Source organism: Fringilla coelebs (genome assembly GCF_963513975.1).
Source record: "Fringilla coelebs genome assembly, chromosome: 12".
Taxonomy (NCBI): domain Eukaryota; kingdom Metazoa; phylum Chordata; class Aves; order Passeriformes; family Fringillidae; genus Fringilla; species Fringilla coelebs.
The window spans coordinates 10,389,114-10,411,172 of record NC_140038.1 but is presented as its reverse complement, the minus strand read 5'-3'; the positions used below and the strand labels follow the sequence as shown (position 1 = coordinate 10,411,172).

Below are 22,059 nucleotides of genomic sequence, written 5' to 3'. Positions count from 1 at the left end.
GGCAAACTGTGGTCTTAATAGAACAAGGACTTTGAAAAACCAAAAAGACTGCTGACTCCAGTTAGTTTTGATGCTGTTTCATCCCCCACCTACATTTCTGTGCACACTCAGTGCTGCTGTGGCAGGTGAACGTGTGCTGGGAGTGCCCCAAGCAGCACGGGCAGGGTCTGGGGGTGCCACAACACCTGAACTGGGGTGCCAGCCCCAGCTGCCCCGAGCTCAGTGCACAGCCCACAAACACCTCACAGCTCCCCAGCACACATCTATCTGCAAGGCAGCAGAGAGCTACCCTGACAAAGCTGTTTATCCTTTTATTTCATTAGCTTAATGCCATCCTCCCCAGCACTGCGCTCCTGAACCGCGCCCGTGGGAGCCATTCCCACCCTGGCAGCATTCTACTGGCAAGTCATATCCAACCCAGGATCTGGAAGGAAACAGAAACCCGTTTTTTCACTGTGAAGGAGCCAGCAATTAGGTGCTGGAAAATGCCATCAGACCTGATTTTCCCTGTGGGCGGTGGGCATCAGGCAGGGCAGGGTGGTCGGGCAGTTCCCAAATGGCCTCTCCTCAGCCAGGCTCAGGCTGCTCCAGGCAGAACACCAGGTTTGCTGGCTGCCACCAGCCAGTCACAAGGTCTTAATTCAAAGCAACCTCCCCCTGTGTGCCTGCATGGCAGCCCAACAGGTCCACGTTCACCAGCACTGGGTTTGGCAGCTTGGCAGGACACCAACAGCCCTGTCACCCCCTCCTTCATGAGGCAGGTGCTTGCAGCAATGGTGTGAGAGGGAAGGGAACAGGGGCACAGTTATCCTCACTGAAGAAAAGAACCATTACAGCTCTTACAGCAACTAGATTTTGCTGTAAGCTGAGAAAACTCCAAGACGCCTTGTGCCTAGCAGTTACAACATCCCACTCACAGAGCTGCAGCCAGCCATAGCGCCCACATGGAGAGGGCATGCCAGGGCTGGAAAGCCCAGCCTCTGCTCAGCACTCCCTGCCACACTGGGACGAGCCATGGCACAGGGGATCTGGCCCTGTGAGCACACACTGCCACAGAGGGAGGATGCTAACGAGAGCTCAGAGCCACCCCGGTGCTGCGGCAGAGCCTAGCAACAGGCCTGGCAGAAATAACTCGCCTCATCGTGATGCAGGTAAGAGATGTAACTGCAAACGTCACTGAGGCTGAGGAGAGAATCGTGATCTCTCTGGAGGAGGGGGAAGAGCCGCCTCCTGCCACACGTCATTCAACACCTTCGGCGGCGGCCAAAAGCCCCAAAAAGGAAAGCGCGGAGGGAGCGCGGGCGGCGCAGCTCCGGTGGCACAGCCCCGCTCTGCTCCGACCCTCCTGGGGCTCTCGGGGTTGGGGACACACCTCCAGCTCCAACTTCATCCTCACAGTGCTCCCACTGACGGGCAATCCCAGGGTCTTAATTGCCAAGCACTGCTTCTGCCTTATAATTGTGACTGTGATCAGACTCTCAAACAGTCCCAGAGCAGCAGTTAGTCATAAAATCTATTTCTAGGAGATAGTCGATCTTCCTCCGTCCCTCAAAGCCCACAGCCAGGACAGCTGCTTAATAGACTGAAGGAATTCATCCTAACCACTGGGGAGCCAATTAGCAGAATGGACTTGGATGAGAGGAAAGGGAAGAGGAAATGCCAGTCACTTCCTACTTACCATATTGAACTGCTGCTGCAGTTTTTCATTGGCATAGTTGATACAGAACTGTTCAAAGCTGTTGATTTCAAATGTTTCAAATCTGAAATACGAATACGCTCAAAATTACTAGTGTACTAAAACCAAAAAAATATAAAATTATCCTAAAATTTTAAATTCCCTCCCTCCAGTTAAATTCATTGAATTATTTCAGGCACAAATAACATGGGTCAAGCAAGAAAAGAAACAGGGAAATGGCAAACTGCACTACATAGGCACTGCAGTGATGCTCCCTCTCTAGCTCTAGGCAAGGATGAGGAAGGACTGATGTTCCTGGAGAGCACATTAGTTATCTTTGTAAGTGCCACCTTGGAGGAACCTGACATGAAAATTGCCTTGTAACTTTCCAAAATGCAACAGATAAATAAACTACCAACAGCAAAAAAACTGAAATCCCACTATAAACGTTGAAGTCACGACAAAGATCTCAGTGTGTCAAAACTAAACACCTACTTCCTTCAGCTGGAACAAGCAGCTGCTAAGGTCTGGGTTTTTTTCTGTAATCCATGCAGCGCTAAATGATAAAGACAAAGATGCTTTGCAGTCAGATAATTATGTAAGAGTGTCATACCTCCAACAAAAACTCACCCATAGATGTCCAACACCCCGATGAAAGAATGCTGTTTTACAGTGGCATGAAGGGCTTTGTTGACATGATCTACAATCCAGTTGAAGAGGTTAGCATAGATATGTTTGGCAAGTGCGTCTCTGGCATTGATGGCGTGAAGTTTGGAAATTGGCTTGATGTAAGTTTCAGTGGCAGTGGCGAGCTTCCTATGGCAAAGCCAGTGGGCCATCTCCTCATACTCCACACCCATGAGGTCACAGAAGATGGTGAGGGGCTCGTGCTTGGGCTAATAAAAACAGGCTCATTAGATATTGAGAAATATTACCCACAGCAAACATACAGTCATGCCAACAGAAGTGCCTGCTTGCCTGCAGTGACCCCACTGATCACTGCAGCAACAGCAGCCTCCTCCAGCTCTTCCTCCTTCAAAACATAGCAAGTTCCCTGCTCACTCAGCTCATTCACACTGCTGATGTGAATCAGTGAATAATCTTCCTCAAAGGCATTTACTGTACTATACTTCACACACAGGGAACCTGCAAGCTTCAGAAAAATGAATCATCTGGCTTCTCTGGTGGACTTGGTATTTTGAGTTCTTCCAGCTGTGTCAGGCCAAATGGACAGAGCTGCTGAGTGGGGCTCCAGACTGTTCACATACAGCTGTGGTGATGGGCAAGGAGGCAACACAGCCTGAGCCAAGAAACAAGTGTGGAAGTGCTTTAGTGCTCTGGTCTCAGACTTAACAAAGTATTTGCTCAGTGAATTCTGGAGACAAACAGTAAGAGATTGCAGCACACTAATGATGTTCTCTAGCTCTCAAATTGAACTCTACAAGAGGAAAAAACTGAGCTTCGTTTAACTGGTAAAATAACCAGCGAGGCTCGCATGCTGAGATGGGTAAATAAGGTTTCTGCACAAAGATCAGTGCAGTGCATTTACCAGTCAATAGGATACCACACTCAGTGACTAACATGCAAACTGATCACTAGAAATCAAGGAGGACAGACAGGTCTTTCCTCCTCAGGAGCTGCCCCAACAGCACTTCCTCATCACGCTCCCCTGGCACCTGGCTCAGCAGCACACTGACAAGCACTGTCTTGACAAGGACAGATGGCAGAGGACTGTCACCACATGTCCTGCAGCCTCAGGGTACATCAGCTTTAAATATTTCCACATCCTTGTGACTTCTCTGGGGCTTTTTCTAGTTCTTACAGCATACAGGTCCCATGCAGCTACACCTCCAAAATCCAATTAACCGAGTATGTTTTACTGGCTTGGAAGACAATAATAAAGTAATAATACATATGAACACTGCACAAAAGAGTGTCACATTAGGGTTGCTCAAGCTGACATTAAACAAACTGATTTACTGCCAGAGCAGCATAGGGGGCCCTTTGCTGAGCACTCTGCAGCACACTGCTCCATCACAGCAGAGCCTCCCAGCAGAGCAGTGTGCACGGCCAGAGCTCTGGGGGGACGTGGTGCTGCCAGAGAGCAGGTAATGGTGCCCCTGAGCACACAGTCACCACTGCCTGCCACCTGCTGTCAGGCCAGGACAGGGCTGCACAGGAACCTGCAGCTTTTCACCAGCTCAGCCAGTGGGATTCCTGCACTGGGGATACTCATCACAACACAGGCAAGCTCCTCCTGTCCTGGGGCTCATCAGCTTTCTACCTGTTATCATTAAATGAGCTTTCTTTGTAGTGAAAACCTTTTTAAGACACCAAGAAGCCAGACTACTGCTGTGGTTTCAAAGCAGCTGGGAGACCCCACGGGCAGGTGGTGTCGGGGCAGGAACACCAGTCACCCAGAAAGGACCTGCTGTCTCAGCTCCAGAAAGTGGCACTGCAGATTCCTGAGAAAGGGACTGACAGTGAGAAAAGGAAAAAAACTCTGGAAGTGTTGCTGCTATTGCAAAAGAGAGAAAGTTGAAGGCTGTGCAGGCCAGCAGTAGACATTCAAAGAGAGGCAGAAGGAGAAACTGGTCACTCTGAACCCAAAGAAGAGACCAGCCAGGACTGTTTTGCTTCTCATCTTCAGAGTATGGGTCAGAAGCCTGGGCCCTCACCAATGAGGAGGGTTTTTCAGATCAGACCATTCAGTCCTTGTTGCTGATCTCCAAGGCAAAAAAGAACTGATAAAACCATGGCACTTAGATGAGTCACACAAATCATATCTGTATATCCTATGCTCATGTCTAAGCATCCCAGAGGCATTTATTTTGCAATTATTTAGGGCATTCTGGCACTTCATACCAAAAATAATCCATCTGGCAAAGCATTTACTGTGTGCAGGGAAGATATTCATGCAAGAATATAAAGATCTAGACACCTGCTCAGGGCTTCAAAGCTAGCCTGCCTACTAGACTTTTCTAGGGCAGATCAATTACAGCTATAATTGTATAGCAATGGTATAATACAGAGAGTACTGTCTACAGCCTCTGAACTGAGGAGAGTTGAATCCATCTGCAAAAAACTGTGAAAATGTTAGCAAATTAGAAATAAACCCATTTCCATTTCACTCCTTTTCAGAAGAGGTCCCTGCAAACAAGCACAAGTCAGAGCTGTCAGGGTGCAAACCAGCCCTTCAGCTGATCTGCTACTCACAGGAACAGTGCAGCTGTCAGAATCCCGAGATGCAAACTCCACGTTGCCCAGGTGAAGGATGCCAGCAAGGATTCGAAAAATTCCCATCTGGTAGGAATCACTGATCCCTGGAAAAGGATGAATAAAATGGTTTGAATGGAGAGAGCTGCAGTTGATGAAAAAATTTGTTAAGGAGAGAACAGCAGCGACTGCTGTGTGTGACTCTGACATTTGACAGTGCTAATTGGCTCCACTTCTATCAAAAACATTTTACAGCCAGATGAAACAAAACTCCATTAAAATGAATAATTTAATTTGCTGTTTCAAAGTGCTTTGTCAGTGACCTCCAGCACTGTATATGTTACACCAAGGGAATCCACCATTTAAGTTCACATACGTGCCCTCCTCTTAGATTTTTAATTCTACTGCTATTTAAATCTTCTCCATGCAATACAAGTATCTCAGTCCCAAAGTTTATCCAACTCTCCTTGTTCTAAACACAACAGAGTATGAAAATAATATACACAAATAATATAGAAAACACTTGCTAGTGTATCAGATTTAGGATATGACTGTGATTTACCAATTACCTAGCAAAGTGCAGGCCTGCCTGGTGTTCACCATTTCCTTAGCATCATCAACACCATCAATCACAGGGCTTCCACCTTGCTTCGTATAGTGAAAGTAATTTGCATTCCCTGTAATAATAAAAAATACATATTTTACACACATTGTTGTAGAAATTCACAGCACACTTGTAAAGCTGCGCCATAATTAAGTTGTTCTTGGCAGAATCCATGATCTGACATATGTACATTTTCACCTTCTGGCTCATAAGACCCATTTATTCTAAAAAGCATTTTTTTCAAGATTGAACTGTGCAAGTAAGTATTCTTTAAGCTACCTGGTTCCCACAGTAGGTCCTCAAGCATATTCTCTACCTAACCTTGGCTCAGACTTGCACAATTGTGAATAATCACTTTGGAAGCAGTTGCTCTCCAAGCCTGATCCAACCACCTACACAGCAGCCCCAGACTAGAGAGCAGCAGCACTTTGGAATTATGTGACAGATATTACCATGCTATTACTACATCAGGATATTATATTTTGCCCATTTTCTTCTCTTTTCTAATTTATGGCTCAGCCTTATGAGTATCTGTGCTCCACTCAGGCTGAGAAGTCGAGGTTGGAGCAGAGAGCTTCATACTGCTCTGGGGACAGCACTGGGCTCCACTGGGAGAGCAGCAGCTCTCCTGGGTAAACTCCTGTGGTTTCATGCTCCCAGCTGCACTAACAGACTCCTTTTCTTCTGATCAGCTGAGGTTCCAAGAATGCTGAAAGTGAAGCCGGCTAAATGGCTTCTTCAGTTATAATTACATCAGTTCCTTTCTTTCCTGTGTTAGCAGATGCGAATCCTAAATGTGCCAGGGTGGTGCAGAAGAGCAGAGAAACACTCTAAAACCAGAACAGTATTTCAGAAACCAGCACAGGCTGTGCAGCCTTCCCATTATGAAACTGACTTTTAAAAATACTGAAGCACTGCAATTTATACCGAATTTTTGAAATGATGACATGATTGTCTATCTAAGGTCATCATTACACTCTTCTTTTACAAAGCACCAACTCCTGTCAAATGAGAAACCTTTCTTCTATCAACATTTTAATTTGATAAAAGAAAAGATTCTCTCATCTGCTGCTTTTTGGTCACTAGGTTAGCAGAGATTGTAAAGTAATTGTTGCTAACAGCCCAAGTAAAAGAACGCAGATGCAAAATAAGCTTTTCAGACACTTATACCAGAAGGGGAAACATTCTCTAGTGGCTGGAACAACAGAAAAAGGGTTTTAAAGAACTAAGAGAAAAGAATTTCACCCTCCAGGACATAGTAAGTCCTACTGATTGCAACTGCAGTGTATTAGAGTCTGCTGAATAAACAAATCTGCTACTTTTGTTCTACCAGAAAACCACGAAGTCCAAGGTCTATCATTTTAGTTATTCTCAATACATTTAGTACTTGAAGGTTTAAAAGTTTAGAATTTAAAAGCCAGCAATTCTTCTTTTGGGTCTTTGGCTCAAAAAGCTCAGAGATGCTGCTGTGCCCACAGCCACACAACACAGCAAATGTGAATGTCATACCTAATCGTAGAGTTTTGAACTCAGGCAATGCTGCAGAGGCACAAAGCTGGTAAAAGATGTGGTAATTTCTCTCCTCTTCTGCCTTTAGAAAGAAAGGAATTTGTTATTTTTCACCACTTAACAAGTGGCAGAAACAACCACAAGAGAGTTGAATTACTATGTGAAATGCTTTCTCTAGCAATACATTAAGAGCACAGAAGCCACATGGAAAAAAGGAAGATGAATCAGCATCTATCTCTTTCTTCTTGGTTAATTTAATCTATTTTCAACAGCAAGAAGCATGCAGACATTTTCATTTAAAATAAAGAGTATGATTTCACTTTTCAGAACTGTAGATTACTATAAATTATAGATCAGGATTCTTCAGGTGAGTAAAGTGATCATACTCAGAAGTTTTTCATTTTTCAAAAATCACTAACATTATTTGCCTCTGCATTTATAGTAATCTGGTAAAGGGAGTATCTTCCTCGCCAAGGCAAAGCTTGAGCTTTAAAATGAAGGACAAACACAGCTCAGAAGGTGATGACTCATGACCAACACCGTAATTCTGAACTTAAGCACTCCAAATTCCATACCTTCAAACCAAAAAGAAATGAAAAATACTCTCTTCCAACTAAACCATGTGCTATAACCGTCTCTTACTTCTAAAATATACAACAGCTCTCCATGTAACATCCCCACATGGTACAAACCATAATTATTATTTTTATATCTTTAGGCAGCCAGTCAAGGACAATTCCATTTTTACTGAGCTCTAGACTATAAGATAGGCAAAGATGGAGAGGAAGTGTGGGACACTGGATTGGTCCAAGTGTGACATAACAAAATGAAGAGATGATATCAGATTTACCTGAAACACCACTCTGGACTTTTCCAAGAGGTAAGTTCTCATGTTGGCACCGATGATTCGATACCTCTTATCAAAACCAATTTCAATGTATTTACCAAAGCGACTGCTGTTGTCATTCCTGGTAGTTTTGGCATTTCCAATAGACTGGAAAAAGGGAATATTGTAAAGGTTAAATAGCTTGTAGAAATGATCACATCTATTTAATCACCTACATGGCTCATAAACACTTAACAACATTAATTGTGTCCTGGTTTAAAAATAGTCAAAAATCTACTGAAGAACAGTCTCTGCCTGGTCAACAAGTTACAGCAAAATACAGTTATCTCATTAATGCAAGACTGGGAGCTGATATTCCTAGCAATTATTTCACTTCCACATAGTCTAATTTTACAGCTAAAAATCCTTTATTGATCTTTGAAGTAATTTGAAAGGAAATAAAGAGTCTAACAGAAAGCTCAAATATACACAGACTTCTTTCAAAGACAGCAAAACTGTAAGAATTATTTCACCTGGATATATTTATATGTGTAGGTGTACACATACATCTATAGTACCTGCAACTTTTGAAAGTCTACCTATTATAGACCCACAGCCCATTCTGTTCCAACAGTTTATCATTACTATTACTCTCTAATCATCACATTTCCAAACTATTTCTGCAAACATAACATTTAAAAATATTTACTGTGTGCCTAATCATAATCTAAAAATTAATGTGCACAGACTCACACCATGTGAAACTGAACCCCTTCCACAGCAGGTTGGTTACTGCCCCAGAGACAGCCCTGGATGCTGCCCTGCATCATGCAGAACTTTCTCAGATTAATTCAACACAGCTCCACACACAACAAACAATTCCTTGAGCATTTCCTCTATATTGCATGTCCTGGGATGCCCAGGGCAAATAATGACTGTGGATCCTACATGGTGCAATCTGCCTTAGCACATAGCATTAGGGCTCACCCCAGAACAGGTACCAGAATTCAAGGCATGCAAATCACAACACACTGAACTCCAAACAAAAGCATTTTCTCAATCAGACCATGTTTTAGACATCATACAGCAATTCACCTTCTAAAAAACTCTTAAAGGCATCTCTGTACCTAAAGGAATGGCATTTGGAATAACTGAGATGCAGCACACTGCCCCTCATCCCAGGGCACTGTGTGTGCTCCACTGGAGCTCTGTACTGAAATAAACTTGAGAAAAACAAATGAGAGCAAGCAGCACTGCTGAGTATCCCAAATCTGCAGGCAGGAGGCCAGGGCATGGGTCAGTGCCAGCTGGTACAGCCTGGCAAGGGGATTAGAGTGTCAGAAACGCCACGAGAGCAGCAGCAGCACGTACACCCAGCAGGGCAGATGTCAAAGTGGGCATCAGATGGACAGCTGCTGGAAGGATCTAGGAACAAACTGCATCTCTGCACTTCTAAGAAACATCAAATTCATTCAAACTGAATGCACTCTAACTGCATTCTGGTGTTTTTTTGAAAGAAAATGATTGCTGCTGTGATATCCTTTGTTGTTGGTGGTAGCAATATAATACTACAATATTTCAGAAACCAATTATTCCTTTGAAAGGTATTACTGATAAAAACAGAAAGTCTTTGGGATTATCAGATTGCTTGCCAGAATACATACAAAGCTGTACTATTTGCATAGCCGTAGAGGGTAACAAAGAATGAGAGGCAGGAAATAACATATAAAGATGTTTTAAGACTTACTGATTTCCACATTTGCAATAGGAAAACTGTATGTAGTTATTGACTACAAAAGTAGTCACTTAAATAGTTGCTAGAAATGTATAATTACCTCTTGACCTTACTGAGTATTTAGCAGGCTAAGATAATGTGATGGTAGCTCCTAAAACACTGATGTTTAGGTTGTCCAAATAGAAATTTAAAACTTAAATGACCTTCTGCTCCTAAGATTTTACAGTCAGCTCAGCAAATGAGGAGTTTCCAGTTTCTAAAATGAAGCACTCATTTTCCTCAAATATATGGGTTAATTTGTGTTTCTACTGATTAATCAACTGAAGAATTCAAAACATTAATTATGCTATCATAAGAGTCTGTCTCAACATCAAATTTCACAACACTCACTCTAAAGGCAATTTAAAGTTCAAGTGTTCGAAGTTAAGAAGATAACTTTTGACCAATTACAATAATCTTTACAGCAACTGAAATATATATTTAGATATACCCATGTTCACAAAATTGTTATCCCTAGAAAATAAAAAAAAGCACCACCACTGATTTTTAGTGAATGAAAAGAGGTATAGATGGGAAGCTCTTTTGGAATTGGAAGCTCAATTTAAACCTCCTTGCTTTTGGAAATTAATTCAGATAATCAGTGCTGATGGCCACTGACTGGGAGGTGGGGCCCAAGGGCTGAGAGCAGGATGTCTGCTTGAGGCTTTGAGAGCAAACAGAAGTGGTGCAGGGAAACCTGCAGAGCTTGTGTCTCACCCAGCAAACACCCTGCCCTGCAGAGCCCCTCAGCAGGGCTGTCCCTGGCAGGCTGATGTGAGCACACCTGGAGCCACTGCTGTGCTGGGCAGGGCAGGGCAGGGCAGGGCAGGGCGGGGCAGGGCAGGAGGGGGCTCAGCACCCGCCCCCATCAGCCACACACGGGGGTCAGCGTGGCCCTGGCTGGGACATGGCACCTCCTGCCATTGCTGCAAGGTGCTCCTGGCTGGGATGTGGCACCTCCTGCCAGCACTGCAAGGTGCCCCTGGCTGGGACATGGCACCTCCTGCCATTGCTGCAAGGTGCTCCTGGCTGGGATGTGGCACCTCCTGCCAGCACTGCAAGGTGCTCCTGGCTGGGATGTGGCACCTGGTGCTCCCTGGGCAGCTCACCCTGCACCACTGCTCCCTGGGGCAGCTGCAGCTCCAGGCAAGGCTCAGCTCCTGGGCTTCCTCCCATGGCTGGACATTTGGAAGAGTCACTGCCCAGCACAGCACAGCGTGTTTGACCCCACAGAAGAAATCTGCAAACAGCACACAGCACCACAAACCAGGCACCATTACCTTGTGACAGACACACACAACTGGGATGGGGCAGCTATAGTTTGAGTATCATGAACTCCTCACGCCAGGAGGAAAGGAGGAATAAAACACAGGTCATTTTTTAAAATACCTGAGGAAAAAAACAATGGCAGCATTTTGCATTTCACATTTCACTGCATACACTCTGTTTACCCATGATCTTTCACACTGCAGAGAGATGCTCAACATCTACCAAGGCACGAGTATGTGTGTGCCTATGGACAGAGTTATTTCCCTACAGAAATCCCCCCAAGACTTTCTCCCTGATGAATCATTTCTTAACATGGTTCCTTAACTTCAGCCACAACTTGAATCTACATATGTAGGCAAAGACATGAGAAACAATGCAGATAAGTCAGAGAAATCTTTTCTGCTTGGCTGTGACATCAGAATTAGTGTCTCCTGAGCTTCCCAGAGAACAGATGCCCTGAAGCAGGAGGAATTGTACATGTCCTCTCAAAATCTATGGCCAGCACCTGCCCTCCAAAGCTTTGGGACTTGACTACAGTTGGTTACAACAATTCCCAGAAATGAAATATGAGTCTCAGCTAATTACAGCAAAATTATGTCTTCCAATGTGTTTTTTTCCTCTGAAAAAACGGTGTGCATCCCATGCAACTTTGTTTCTTCAGTCTGTCTTACCTAATTTTATTTCCTAAAATTCAACATTTGCTTTACTTCCTTTCAGAGTACAATCCACTGTGCGATGTACATATTTGGTGGGTAAGACAAACAGCTTTATCCTCTTTGGATACACACAAAACCAGTCTTCTCCAACTGCATTTGGCCAGCAGTCTGGGATCTACCAGTTACAAAGCTGAAGAGACTTAAAGCAGTATTCACATTAAAGTTACTTTATGTGAAATATGTTAACAATATTGAAACATTACCTCCCACCTTCTCTCAGTCTTTCATAAATGACGCCTAAAGCAACTCCTTGTAAATGGATTAAACACAAATTTTAATGTATCTTTAGAAATGTTTTTAAGAAGCATGGATTGCTCTCTCTATGGAATGTTTGACTGCAGCTGGAGGGTGGGGTTTGGAGCAGCAGCTCTCTTACCTCCATGATGGGGTTGGAGGCCAAGACCTTCTCCTCAACATTGGCTTCACTGGCAGATCCACTGACCGTGGCAAAGTACCTCATGGCATACTTGGCAGAGACAGTCTTCCCAGCTCCAGACTCCCCACTGACAATGATTGACTGGTTCCTCTCATCCCTGGAACACAAACACGCGTTAATTCCCAGCCGCTCTCTCGAGGACGCCTCTTTCCTGCGCCCCCAGTTTGGCACCATCCCCTCCACCACGGTGTCAGCAGTGCAGCACAAGGTGAGTGCAGGGGCAGGCACAGAGCTGCCTGGCTGGACTGCCTGCCCCAGGATGCTCCTCCAGGATGGATGCTGCCCTGGCAGCCCAGCCAGCCAGAGCTGTGGAGAACCTGGCTACAGCAAGGGTTACTGCGATTCACTACGTGCCTCTGCAGCTACTTCTACCCAGAGTCCGTGGTACAGGGCCCCCCTACATTGTCAGTGGTCATTAGTAAAGATCATGAATGCCATCTTACAGAGGGAGAAATCAACAGCAGAGTCAGCCACAGAAACCTTTCGTCCCTCTGCTCTAATCACCAGCTCATCCCAGAGTTGTTCTGAATCTGAAAAATTCAAGCATGGCTGTTCAGGACAGAGGTAGCAGCTCTGGAGTGAAGACAGTCCCTTTGTTGAGGAAAATTCTCTCTTCTCGTAAAAAAGAATTATTTCCATTTGGCCCTAAAACAATTTTCTCTCAACTCACAGAGAACTCTGTGCATAAACCCAACTATATGAGTAAACTACACATGACAAAACAACATAGAAATTAACATTAATAGAACCTGAAATTTTTAAAATAAAGACCATATGTGCTTTATAAAGCTTTTACATTTTCAAAGCAAATGAAGTTTAAAAAAAAGGTATTTTGAAGTATTCCTATGAGTTGGGTAAGCTTAATCCTATTTTACACACTAATGTGAAAAGAAGCAAAAGGAGGAATAAAACTTTGCCCCAAAGCTTTACAGAGCTGGGGCTGGCACACAGAGGGAGCATAGCCAAAGTACAGACCAGGCTGTCCTTACAGCCCAGGGGCTGAGAGTGACACTTCAGGCAGCACAGTGACAGTCTGCAGGGCTGCCAGTGGCACCAGGAAAGGCTGTGCAGGGAAATCAAGGACATGTGCATGGAAACACTTCCTATGGCTTCTGTAGCCTAAAGGTCCGGCAGAGGATCTGGATTCTGTTTCTGCTGATGAAATAATGCAGCTACTTATCAAACATGTATAAACTACACGTGCTCCTTTTCTGTGTTTGGCCTGCCCACCCCGGTCAAAAACCGGTGATTTTATCTCAAACTGGTGTTACATGTCATGCTGAGGAGCCCAACACAGAACCAGCCCCAGATGGACAGGACTGTGCGCATGTCCCTCAGCACGGCCCCAGAGACAAGAGCCCCTCCTCCTCCTCCTCCCTCCCCAGGACGATGTCAATGCCTGTGATAAGCCCAGAGGTACCTCAGACACCTGGGGTGCCTGGCCAGGCACTCCCACCTGGCAGAAGAAGGGTGACCAGCCCTGTCTGCCACGCTGGCACTGCCACCATTGCCACCACATCCATGTGGCTCCCCTGGTCTGCCTTGGGTGGAGCTCTGACCACCTGCCCTGCCAGGGGGACCGGGTGTGTGGTCAGCAGCACCAACACCACCCACTCCAGCTGCCTCTGCTGTCCAGTCCTGCCAGCTGAGGTCCAGCAGATATGGGGGCACTGTAAACTGGACAAGACCCCACAGCAACTGCTGAGTTAAGCCCAGAATCACCTGTGGCACAGGCTCTGGGTAACAATTATTTACAGACCCTGCTGCAATTCTCAATTCTCACTGTCCAAGAACAATGCCAAGCCCTCAGATGAGAGCACAGCTCCAGCACCACTTTGTGCTGCTCAAAGCCACAGGCTGAGGGAGCCTCTGTCACCCATCCCTGGGAGAGCCAAGGCACTGTCTGTCTGTCCAAAGTACCAGTTGAGGCAGATTTTCCACCTTTTTGTAAAAAGAATTTACTTGGAATGGCTGAGCACTGCTTTAAATTTGATAGCAAAGTGTTAAGAAGATCAAAGCAACCTCATTTTATGTTTTGAACTGACCACACCTCCTGTGACAGTGCCACTGGTCTGCAGGGAGGTCTGTGTGCCTGGGATGGCTTTAAGTAACAATGAAGATTTCCAGTTGGAAAATGAAGAAGAAACGCTCTTGTTTCTTCCCCATTTCTCCTCACAGAGTTCACCCATGGTAGACAGCCTGTGGATCAGGAAGCTGCAGGAGTTTTAGGGATCCTCCTGCTCAAAGAGAGCAGCAGCAGGACACAGAAGGAATCCAAGTAAATGCCTAAAAATGCTCGTCTAAATGGGACAACTGGTAACAAACAATTTTCCTCTCCCACAGACAGTTCCTGCAGTGAGTCAAAACCAACCACTTCTCCACAGGATTGGCACAATTCTCTCTTCTTTCCTCTTGTGCTCTTTGAAATAGAAAAAAGAAAACCCCGTGCCATTTGAAAATATGAAACTTCTGGTCTGATTGCAGGGACTGCCTAACACAGGAGATAGGCAACAACATAACAAGCTTTTCATTTGTAGATCACCAGCTGTTTCATGTATTAAACAGCATCAAATATCTGAATTCTGAGGAAGCTCTGTGAAATGGATCCTCTGATGGTTACGATTTTTTAGCTCCCGAAGTACAAAAAGCTTTCAGAAAACCAAGGAATGCAAACTCACACAGACTTCTGACAAAACTGTCAATAAAAAACAAGCTCTTTTGCCAAGAAAAGACATGGAAATAAAGGTGTCTCATTCTTACTGGCACATTTCTGAAGGACACGTGTGGGAGCACAGAAAACACACACTGGTTTGGCAGTCCTTAGTCTCTTCTCAGGAGTTCCATTTTTACAAAGAGAGTAATGAAAAATGAGTTTGAAATAATTTCTCCTTAAGAATACTGTTGCTAACTAGCCAGAGTTTCTTTCCCCCATGTCATAAGATAGGAAGACTTCTCCTTAGCACACACTCCTGTGCCCAGGAATAAGGGCTCCCTTATTGCATCCCTGAGTGCATACACACAGTGTCCTGGAGAAGAGAGGCTTTGCTCAGTGTGAGCACTGCTGCTGTCCCTGCTGCAGGACCCTGTGTCAAACAAAGGCTCCTCAGAGCCTGCAGCAGGGTCCTCCTGCCAGGGCTCCAGCCGCACTCAGCGCTGCTCTTGTCTGCCCCAGTCCATTAATCCATTGTTCTGCTTTAACACACTGCACTGCCCATCCTCTAGCCTATCCTGCTTTGTGCTGCTGGCCAGAGAGAAAGGGAAGCACAAGGAAACAGCCCAGATGACACAGGGAGCTGAAGGGGAAGGACAGGGTAACACAGCCCAAAGAGCAGCGGGGATGAGCTCTCACTGCCACAGCCCATGGACATCCCTGGAGCACTGCACCTCCACCCACTCTTGGAGAGGGGCAGGGCTCCTGCCAGGCAGCTCAGCACAAAGCTCTTCAACAACATACAGCTTTAAAGGGAAAAAACCACCACATTTAAAAGGAAAATAACAAGGAAACTAGCATCAAAGCTCCTTGGGTGATGTATGAAATGTAGTGAGAATAATTTTTTTTATGATTTGGCATAAGCAGTGGTCTAAAGAATAGAGTCTGTTTATGTCAAATGAAATATTCATATGCTCAAAACAATACAAAATTTTAAAGACCAAAACAAGGAAAAAATGCCCAGAAAACAAAAGTGACACCACCCAAGTTCTTTCTCAGATATATACTAACCTTTAGAGTTATTTTTAGTTAGCCCCTGACCTTTGACCTGACATTGAGTACTTAACACGCTGCCAGTCAGAAAAAAAAGCTATAATTATAACTTTCAGCCAATGAAACATGTAAGTAGGGCAACAGCCCTACGTGTGACACCTCTTTGCAGCCAGATGCCTCATTTTATGCAATATTTCATCTTCCTGCAGTTTTTTTTCTGCACAAAACACGTAAATAGATGATTTTAAAATTAAGATTACTTCTGAATGGAGGGAACATTTTAATTATGCTTTTGCAAACAGAAATGAGGAAAAGCAATCTAGGAGATGAGAGGTGGAGGAGTGCTCTTTCCCCCAAAGGCAGACAGCAATCAGATCCTAGCACACAGAACTACATCACTGTGATGCAATATTAAGCCAAATTATCTTGAAAAGCCAGGACTGAAACAGTTTGACTGGGAGCAATTTACCACTCCTGGAAACTCCACCTTATGTTCAGGATCACATTCAGCTTCTGCTGCATCTGAACAGCAGAAGAATAAAGAAATGACAAAACTACATTAAAAGTGCCACTTTAGGATGACAGGCCCAGACACTTCACAAGCTGAAATGTGAAATGATGGGCTGAGATTGCCTCCAGCAGCAGAGGATTGGGTTCAGACCTCCTCTGTATAAATTCTCTCAGGCCTATACTTTGGGAATCATGGGAGGGTAACAGCTATTTCTTGATAAATACAAGAATGAGGACACACTATGCAACACCTAACTGGCAATTGAAGGCATTCTCTATCACAAAAAAAAATGCAGAGCCATATTTCTGCATAGGCTGGTAACTCTTAAAGACCATTTTACTTCATCTACAAAAGTTTGTTGACAGGCAATATGTTTATGAGGAAATTCACTGTCAGAGTGCCAAAACTGAAAAGATGTAGTCTTACCTAGTTCCTGCAAGCTTGAGATTACAGCCTGCATAGCAACAGGGGCTTCTTGTGCTTTGAATAAACATTGCAAAATTTAACACTGAAGAGAGCTTCTGCTCAAAGAAGGCTCAGCAGCGAGGAAGAAAGTGCTGCAAACTGCCTTGAGATACCTCACATACAGAAAAGGGTTTTGCAGGTTATGAATGAAATGACAACACACAAGAAACCAGTAAGTGGTTTTAAAAACATCACCTTGCTCTCAAGAGGTGAAAAAACCCTTTGTTGAGGATGTGCTTGTATCTCAATGCAATGCTTTTAATAGCACTGGCTGCTTTAACTTTGCTCTTTATAAAAATGTACAGTAGATGCTCTCAGAAGAGCTCAGTGTGGAGGAAGTGCCCCTCTCATGAGGGCACAGCTGTCAGATGTATTGGAAGCAAGAGAAAGACTCACTGGGCACCTCCAATTGTACAGAGTGCTGCACCAACACTGACCAGCCACTGACAGCTGTCATTATCCAGGGCACCTTGAAACAATTGCAGTTGGCCAAAGGAAAAATTGAGGCAAAAAAAAAGAAAAACCAGTGCAAGAATTGAAACAGTAAACTTGCTAATATTTTTTCAAACAATTTTCAAATAATTTTCATTCAAAATTGCACCCACTTAAGCTGCTTCCCACAAAAACCAAACCAGCTTGCTGCACCAAACTCATCACTTCCACAGCAAACTGTCCAAATAGATCAGGAAAATCAAGACATCCAGACTAAAAAATCCTTACAGAGATCTCTGTTCACCTTCTTCCTCTGGACCAACTGAAAATCTCTCTGAAGCAGGAAAACTAAAAGTTAAAAACCTCTCTATCAATAAGCATTTCAGAGAGGATTAAAGAAGCCCAAAGCTTTTTTGAATCATCAAAGCACAACACTTTTTTGTGCTTTTTTTGCTTCCTGTAACTGATGCATTGGATGTATCACTTGATCTTGGCTTTCAGACTCATGACTCCACAGCAAATAATGTTAAATACATGTATATAAACACACCCCCCACACAAACAACAGCTTGGGAAAACAAACAAGGAATGCAGAATTACTGACAACAAAAGGAACACAGAAATTATTGACATCAACCTCAATACTCCTGTCAATCCATTCATACCCAAGCTATCAGCATCTCTCCCTGGAAAAACTGTATCACTGACAGCTGATTTGAAAAGATTCTGATATGGACTTGGAAATGCTTGCCTGTGATGAACTACTTCAAAGCTGAATGCTCTCCATGTCATAACACAGCTGAGCTTGGCAGAAAAGATCAGAGTGTAATACTCTTAATACACAGAGAAGAAAGCAAATAACAGGGCAATGTAATGAGAAGAACATTAGTGCTTAGGCTGCCTTTGATCCTAAATCATTTATGTTTGTTAACCTTCAGGACACTGCCACAGTGCTGATGTTTTTAAGGAAGCTTCTTGTCAGGGTGATTTATAGGCCACCACCCCCAGGACATCTTCTCTCCTCACTGCCTCAGTGCTAAAAGGTTAATTAATTAAATCTCCTTGCTTTTCTTTTTTTCCTCCCTCATTTTCCCTTCCCCTTGTGGAATTGCTACTGCTTTATTCTTTTCTTTTGGAATAACAGGTTTGGGTTATGGGTAAAGGCATCAACTCCATTGCATATGATCATTTCATTTTTATTTAACTCAAACAGCACAGACTATTGCTAAAGACCTGATCTTCAAAAACTAAAATCCCCTCCTGCTTGAATGCAAAACAGCTTTTATTTAGCAGTGACAGTTTGGTCTTTATCTCACCACTGTTCCTCTACTGCAGTTCTGTGGTGATAAGATAGACTTGTAAGGCTGAAATTGCTTTAATTTTTAAAACAGTGAATTTTCAGTGATCAAAATACCTGACATAGACTGCCAGGGAAGGAAAGTGTGGCTCAGGGAACTCTTGGGAGAGATCCTGCTCTCAGCACACACACAGGTACCACCAGCACCAGTGCCCAACAAAGACAGAGAGGAGCTGAGTGCTTTGCCATCCTACAGCTGAATTATGTGAGCAGGAAAACCAACCCGAGAAAATAACTTTAAAACTAATGACATTGCTGAAAGGTCAGATAGGACCTGTCCTGAAATTCTGGCAGGTTTGAAGTCTTGCTGTTCTTTCATCAGCTGCAGCTCCTCTGAGAGACACAGGATTAACTAAGGACCAACAAAAACTTAGTTTAAGCTATGTTTCATGTTTTACACCTTAAAGCATTTCCAAACCTCTCAAGGATACATGCACATAAATGCAGCTGACATGATTTAGTGTCTCCAGCAGTATAAACAAAACTCTGACCAAAGTAAACATCCTATTTTTGCAATCAATCTCTCAGCATACCCATTGCATATTTGTGACACCATATGACCAAAATAACCTCTAGTATCTACAGTCAGAACATTCACAGATCTTTGACAGCATGACTAAAAAATCTGTTTAATAATGATCACTTCCCTCACCATGAGGCACTGGTAACAAAGCCAAAGTAAATGAAATTTACCCAATGTACTTAAAATCAATCAGTGTGAAAGTGCTAAATATCACTGTAACTTTATATAGATGTCATTTATTGATGTTCCCAAATAACTTAGAAGTACTGCTGTTATAGGAATCACAGAATCAAAGAGTAGAAAAATACATCTAATACTCCACATATTCCAAACAGCTCATTCAGACTGGGAATAATTAGCCACAGAAAAAATGTTGAACTCCTTTCTTGTGAAACCCAGCAGAGTTCATCAGGTATCAATACACAGCCAAGAGTTCTCTGCAGTATTGGATGCAGCTTTGTGAGCTTCACAGAAAGCAGCTTGATTAACTCCTTAAGAAATTGAGGAAGGACCTTCCCAGCCCCAGGTGGCCAAAGGCAGCCCTGTCTCCAGGGACTGGCATCTCCCAAGGCAGGAAAGAGGATGCACAGCTGACAAATGCAGGCAGAAGAACAAAGCACCAGAAAGACAAATCCATGGTATAAATTGAATAAGGTTTTGCACAACTCATCTGAAGGCTCACTAAATATGTCTGATTTCAATAAACCCCGAAATAAATTGTGTTTCCTTAAATTACCAGTGACTGTAAACTTGAAACCAAACCATAGCTACATTTTTTTTTCCCAGGACACTCTTCTCTTTTCAGCACACAATGTGGTTTTGAGTGATACAAAGATTTAGCTTTTTCTTGCAGACTCACCAGCCTGTGCTCTCCTCAAGAGCTGCCTTCCCAGTCCCCTGCCACAGCAGGTCCCAGGTTAATTTTTTGGGCAGCTGTGCTCCACTTTTCTGTGATGCTCCCACTGTTACAATTACTTGTTTTTCTAGAAGACCAAAATTGCTTCTCCACTTATCTTAAAATAAAAGGCAGCTGTAAAACCCACCAGTGCTGGGAGGTTTAGCACGAGTCAGTGCAGTATATTTAGCTTCACCTTTGCCTAAGGGCAGTGCTGTGTGGCAGCAAACAAGGCTGGGCATGCTCAGCTGCACTCCTTCAGTGCAAAGGCCTTTGAAACCCAGCCCAGGGCATGCAGCATCTGCTAGAAGCCATTATAAAACCTGGCAACTCTACAAACCCAGGATTTGCTCTTCAGACAGAAGTAATTTAACTGTTCAGTAAGTAAATAAATAAACAAACAAGAATTCATTCAGCAGTTTTCTAATGCTCTTGGACTGATGGAAAGCAGCAGCAGCCAGCTCTGGGCTGCCTTCCTAGCACCTCTCACATCGAGGGCAGGAGGAAACATCTTGCCCTTCACCAACCTTACAAATAAACTCTTTAAATCTCAAAGGTCTTCACAGCCTTAAATAAATTCTGTTATCCCCTGTTTCTGGATTTGGCTAGTGGCCTCCTTAGAATGGGAAAGTTCTCCTGCTTTGTCCTCTTATTTTCCAACAGCTGCAAGCCCACGCTGCACAAGCGCACCTTGCCATTTTCTCTGCAGCTGCTGAGCTGCTCTCCTTGGGAGGGCACTTCCCTGCAACCAGGCAGGCCTGGTAAGAGCCCTGCCTTCAGCCCTGCTACCCTGACCCTTGGCTCCCCAAGTTCCCCTCCTGCAGTGCTGTTTGAGCAGCAGGCACAGCCCCAGTGCCAGAGCCTCCAAATCCACCCACACCCGCACATCCCAAAGGTGCAGCCCGACACTGAGCATTCATTTTTTCCACCCTCCAAGGCCTGGGGTGTGTATTCACAAGGTAACTTCTCTAAAATATCCAGAGTGAGCCAGGTGCTAGGTAAGCACCAAGGATGATTACCAGAGACTGAAGCGCCCTGAACCCTTCTGCAGCGATGTGATGGGCAAAGGGCAAAAGAACACAAGAGAAAAAGGGAGGCACAAGTGCTCTGCCCAGCAGCAAGCACACAACAGCAGCCACATTTCTGTGTCTGTTCCACCTTCATGTGCTGCATCCATTGGTTTATTCTGACCAGCTGGATCCAACATGCTCTGGCCTGACACATCCCAGCCCTCACAGATGCCACACATTAACAACTCAGAGAATTCTTCAGCTGCAACCTTGAGTCACAACAATTGCTCCTGACTAAGCAGTTAATTCTTAATTAATTCTTTGTGAAAGCATTCACTTTTAATAAGCATGTAACATCAGTCCAATAAACCACGTTCTTTAATCTCATTTCTAAATAGATTTCCAGTTTAACTTGTTTATTTTAAGCCTAACAGCACTTCTCACTGACATCTTTAGCTGCTGGAGAAAAGAGGATGTTCTGAGCACAGGGTCAGTGACAGGAACCTCAGTGCCTGGGACCAGCTCTGGTCTGATCCAGGCCTGGCCACAGCACATCACCTCTGCCTTGTATGCTACACAAGCAGAAACTGAGGCTCCAGTGTTAGAGGAGACAGGCTTTGGTAGGGCTCGTAAAGTGCCTGGAAGTCATGGAACCCTCAGGGAAAGCAAATGTTATTATGAACAGATATTACCTGGCACAGAGACCCCTTAATGCTGCAGGAAAGGAGGCTGTGAAAAATGCAGCTCATTTGCTCATTTTTGTACACTGAAAGCATTGACCTGAACTCCACTGTCAGTTCCACTCTTAATTCTCACATATTTTATTGCCAAGCTGGTGTCACCAAGTCACCAGACACAGGACCAGGATTTCTGAATCAGGGGCTCAAAGCTCTGCTTTTGCCACCTTGGTGAACTCACCAAGGCTGCCCTCCCAATCCCCATGCCTGCTTCAACTTATAAAATGGAAGCAATGATGCTGATCTCTTCTCTCTCCCAAAGTAAAGAGCGTTGGCATCTGCTTATCAAACATGCAAAGCAAAGATGAAATATTATTATTATTCCCAACCTGAATTCTCATGAATCTGTTCCAGCTGCAAACGCAACCACTCCAAAACAGCCCAAGTTCTTAAGAATCTTT

General features: G+C 44.2%; 1 protein-coding gene across 10 annotated transcripts in view; it reads right to left on the bottom strand.

The window, feature by feature from the left end:
- The window catches only part of MYO5A (myosin VA), a 100,885-nt gene that overhangs the window by 43,509 nt on the left and 35,317 nt on the right, over positions 1 to 22,059 (bottom strand). For 9 of the 10 annotated variants that reach the window (XM_084213912.1, XM_084213906.1, XM_084213909.1 and 6 more), the window contains exons 5-11: positions 11,966 to 12,122; positions 7,855 to 7,998; positions 7,005 to 7,086; positions 5,461 to 5,568; positions 4,892 to 4,998; positions 2,306 to 2,571; positions 1,679 to 1,760 (exon numbers count right to left, since the gene is read on the bottom strand). In XM_084213912.1, the coding sequence (XP_084070038.1) occupies positions 1,679 to 1,760; positions 2,306 to 2,571; positions 4,892 to 4,998; positions 5,461 to 5,568; positions 7,005 to 7,086; positions 7,855 to 7,998; positions 11,966 to 12,122 (946 nt within the window). Of the gene's footprint in view, positions 1 to 1,678; positions 1,761 to 2,305; positions 2,572 to 4,891; positions 4,999 to 5,460; positions 5,569 to 7,004; positions 7,087 to 7,854; positions 7,999 to 11,965; positions 12,123 to 12,468; positions 12,532 to 22,059 lie in introns of those variants that run through there. The other variant, XM_084213914.1, reaches the window with a different exon arrangement.